The sequence below is a fragment of the Echinops telfairi genome, unplaced genomic scaffold (assembly GCF_000313985.2).
Source record: "Echinops telfairi isolate 266 unplaced genomic scaffold, ASM31398v2 ScPeMD7_655;HRSCAF=1070, whole genome shotgun sequence".
Classification (NCBI taxonomy): Eukaryota; Metazoa; Chordata; class Mammalia; order Afrosoricida; family Tenrecidae; genus Echinops; species Echinops telfairi.
The window spans coordinates 25,380,531-25,383,489 of record NW_022104553.1 but is presented as its reverse complement, the minus strand read 5'-3'; the positions used below and the strand labels follow the sequence as shown (position 1 = coordinate 25,383,489).

General features: G+C 59.6%; 1 protein-coding gene across 1 annotated transcript in view; it reads left to right on the top strand.

Moving 5' to 3' along the window:
- The window catches only part of HIF3A (hypoxia inducible factor 3 subunit alpha), a 37,135-nt gene that overhangs the window by 13,669 nt on the left and 20,507 nt on the right, over positions 1–2,959 (top strand). The window contains exons 5-7 of the mRNA XM_045292663.1: positions 19–131; positions 581–789; positions 2,841–2,949. Of these exons, the coding sequence (XP_045148598.1) occupies positions 19–131; positions 581–789; positions 2,841–2,949 (431 nt within the window). The remainder of the gene's footprint in view (positions 1–18; positions 132–580; positions 790–2,840; positions 2,950–2,959) is intronic.

Here is a 2,959-nt window from a genome sequence, read left to right as displayed (position 1 = left end):
CCCCGTGGCCCTCTCCAGGCCTGTCTAAGAAGAAGCCAGAAGCCCCCACCCAGAGGTGCTTCTCCTTGCGCATGAAGAGCACCCTCACCAGCCGTGGCCGCACCCTCAACCTCAAAGCAGCCACCTGGAAGGTGGGTCATGTGGGTGGGGGTCTTGCAGGCTCCCCGAGGTGGAGTCTAATGGGCCCTGGGCCATGGGGGTATGGGGAGTCTGTGGGGGTCTTTCTTAGGCTGGAGCTCTATGGGCCTGGGGTTGGGGCTTCTCAGTCCTCCAAGCCTGGGGTCTCCAGGGGATTGGAACCTGGAAATTAGCAGGACTCCAGGCTTGGGTCTTCATAGGGTGGGACCTGGGAGGTTATTAGGACCCCTGGGCCTGGGTCCCCATGGGGTGGGAACTGTGGGGTTATCAGTCTTGAGTGTGTGGGTCTCTAAGGGGCTGGGCTCTGGGGGTCCTCGTGGCTCCGACAGTGTGCACCGCTGCCCTCAGGGATCCCTCGGTTCCCCCCTGGTGTCTCAGGCCCAGTGATTCCCTCCCACAGGTCCTCAGGTGGCCCTTACTGACCTGTCCACACCACCACCAGGTGCTGCACTGCTCCGGGCACATGAGAGCCTACAAGCCCCCGGCCCAGATTTGCTCGCCTGGGACCCCCGACCAGGAGCCCCCCCTGAGGTGCCTGGTGCTCATCTGTGAGGCCATCCCCCACCCAGGCAGCCTGGAGCCGCCGCTGGGCAGGGGGGCCTTCCTCAGCCGTCACAGCCTGGACATGAAGTTCACCTACTGCGACGAGAGGTGGGCCGCGGTCCCCATTCACTGCTTCCCATCCCCCCCACGCCCCCATGTTTCTCTCCGGTGTGCTTCTCCCTGACTCCAGCTATCTGTCCGTCTGTCTCTCTCTCTCTCTCTGACCTTCCGAGGACCTCCCTCCGTGTCCTCCGGTGGCTCGCCATGAGCCAATCATTTCTGGTAAGGCAGTTCCCGCCCTGCCCAAATTCTCCCTCCTGGTCTTCCCTCGGAAATGAATCTTAGTGGAGTGTGGTGACGTGTCGGCTGCTACCCTCGAGGTCGGTGGTTCGAAGCCCAGCTGCTTCACAAGGCTTTTTACTCTAGAAACCTCGGGCAGCCTCGGAAACCGCAGGGGGAGTCTCGTCCTGCCCCGCGAGGGGCGCTATGAGTTGGAATCACTCATTGGCAGTGAGTTTGGGAATTTCTCCCTTCCTTACATTAAGCTGCGGTAGCATCCTCGGGCCTCGGTAGCATCCCCGGGCCTCTGAGCGAGGCTCTCCCAGTGCGCATGCTCAGAAGTCTCTAGCAGCGCTTCAAACCAACCTGTTACCATGGAGTCAGTTCGGACTCCGGCTCTTGGGGTTTGGGGTCAGCCGGTCCGTGGCAACCCAGAGCACCCGTCCGCACAAAGGAGCAAAACCCTGCCCGGTCCTGCGCCCACCATCCTCACCATGGCCCCTGTGCCCGAGCCCACTGCTGCAGCTGCTGTGCCCACCCACCTCCTGGAGGGCCTGCCCCTCCTTCGCTGCCCCTGCCCTCGATGTCCTTCTCCAGGGACCGATCTCGGCTGACCACCATCCTTGCCTCTAAGGAGCCTTCTGCCCTTCCTTCGTCCCAGACAGGGTTGTTTGTCCTCTGGGCCAACCGTAGTACTTCCAGCCTTCCGCCCCCGCGCCACGATTCAAATGCATCGATTTCCCTTCCGTCTTCCTCATTCGGTACCCAACTTTCACACGCATGGCGGGCGGCTGAAAATACCAACGTTCTCGCTCTTCAACGCTGAAGAGGTCTTGAGAGGCAGATGGACCCAAGGCGACCTGTCCATTGATGGATCTCTTTGGCCGCCCCTTCCAGGCGCGTGGATTGTAGAGCCGAGCGAGATAAGATGCTGGACAAAGTCCATCTCTCCTCCGTTCTCCATTCTTCAAGAGGCGCGATGGCGGGAACCTCTGGGCCCAGTTGGGAGGGTTTGGGTTTCCTTTATGCTGAGCTGGGATCTGCCCCAAAGGCTCCGAGGAAGCTGCTCTTCAGCCTTGATCTTCAGGGCCACCCCAGACACCTGCCCGGTCTGCACCATCCTCACAACGGCTCCCTAGGCCTGAACCCACTGTTTTCACCACTGTGTCCATCTCCCTCGTTGATTTTCCCCGCTGCCCCCTCGACTTTACCGAGTATGATGTCCTTCTCCAGGGCCTGGTCTTTCCTGACAACCCGTCCAAAGTCAGGGAGATAAAGTCTCATCGTCCTTGACCTCTAAGGAGCTTGTTGGCCGCACTTCTTCCAGACAGACTGGTTTGTTCTTGTGGCTGGCTGTGGTACTTTGAGCCTTGGTACTTTGAGTATTCTCCACCGAATTCTTTTTTTTTTTTTTAAAGCCTATCAATAGTTCAAGGTCTGATTGTTGGCCTTTACGAGTGTTTCCCCGTCGAGTCTGATGGGGTGCCACACTCTGTCTCCAAAATGCGTCCGTCCAGTTGTGACTCACATGGGGTCCCTGGGGGTCGCAGATGGCTCACGCTTGACTACTAACATAGGGATCCCAAGCCTATACACTCTATCATCCTTCTCCCACGGAGCACCTGGTGGATTTGAACTGCTGACCTCTTGGGTAGAAGTCACTGCGACCCCAGACTTTCTTCCAGCCTACCACACCGCTCCCCCCCACCCCCCCACCCCTATTTATTCTATCACCTTCCCCTGTTCTCTTTATTCTAACCCTGACCCTCTCTCCATCTGGCTGGCTCTGTCCCTGTGCCCCCAGTACCCTTCGCTTTCCCCACCGGGACCCCAGCCTGCTGAACTCCGGCCTGACAGGGCTTCATACACCCCGCCCCCAGGATCGCGGAGGTCGCCGGCTACCACCCCGAGGACCTGATTGGCTGTTCTGCCTACGAGTACATCCACGCCCTCGACTCAGACGCGGTCAGCAGGAGCATCCACACCTGTGCGTGTGCCC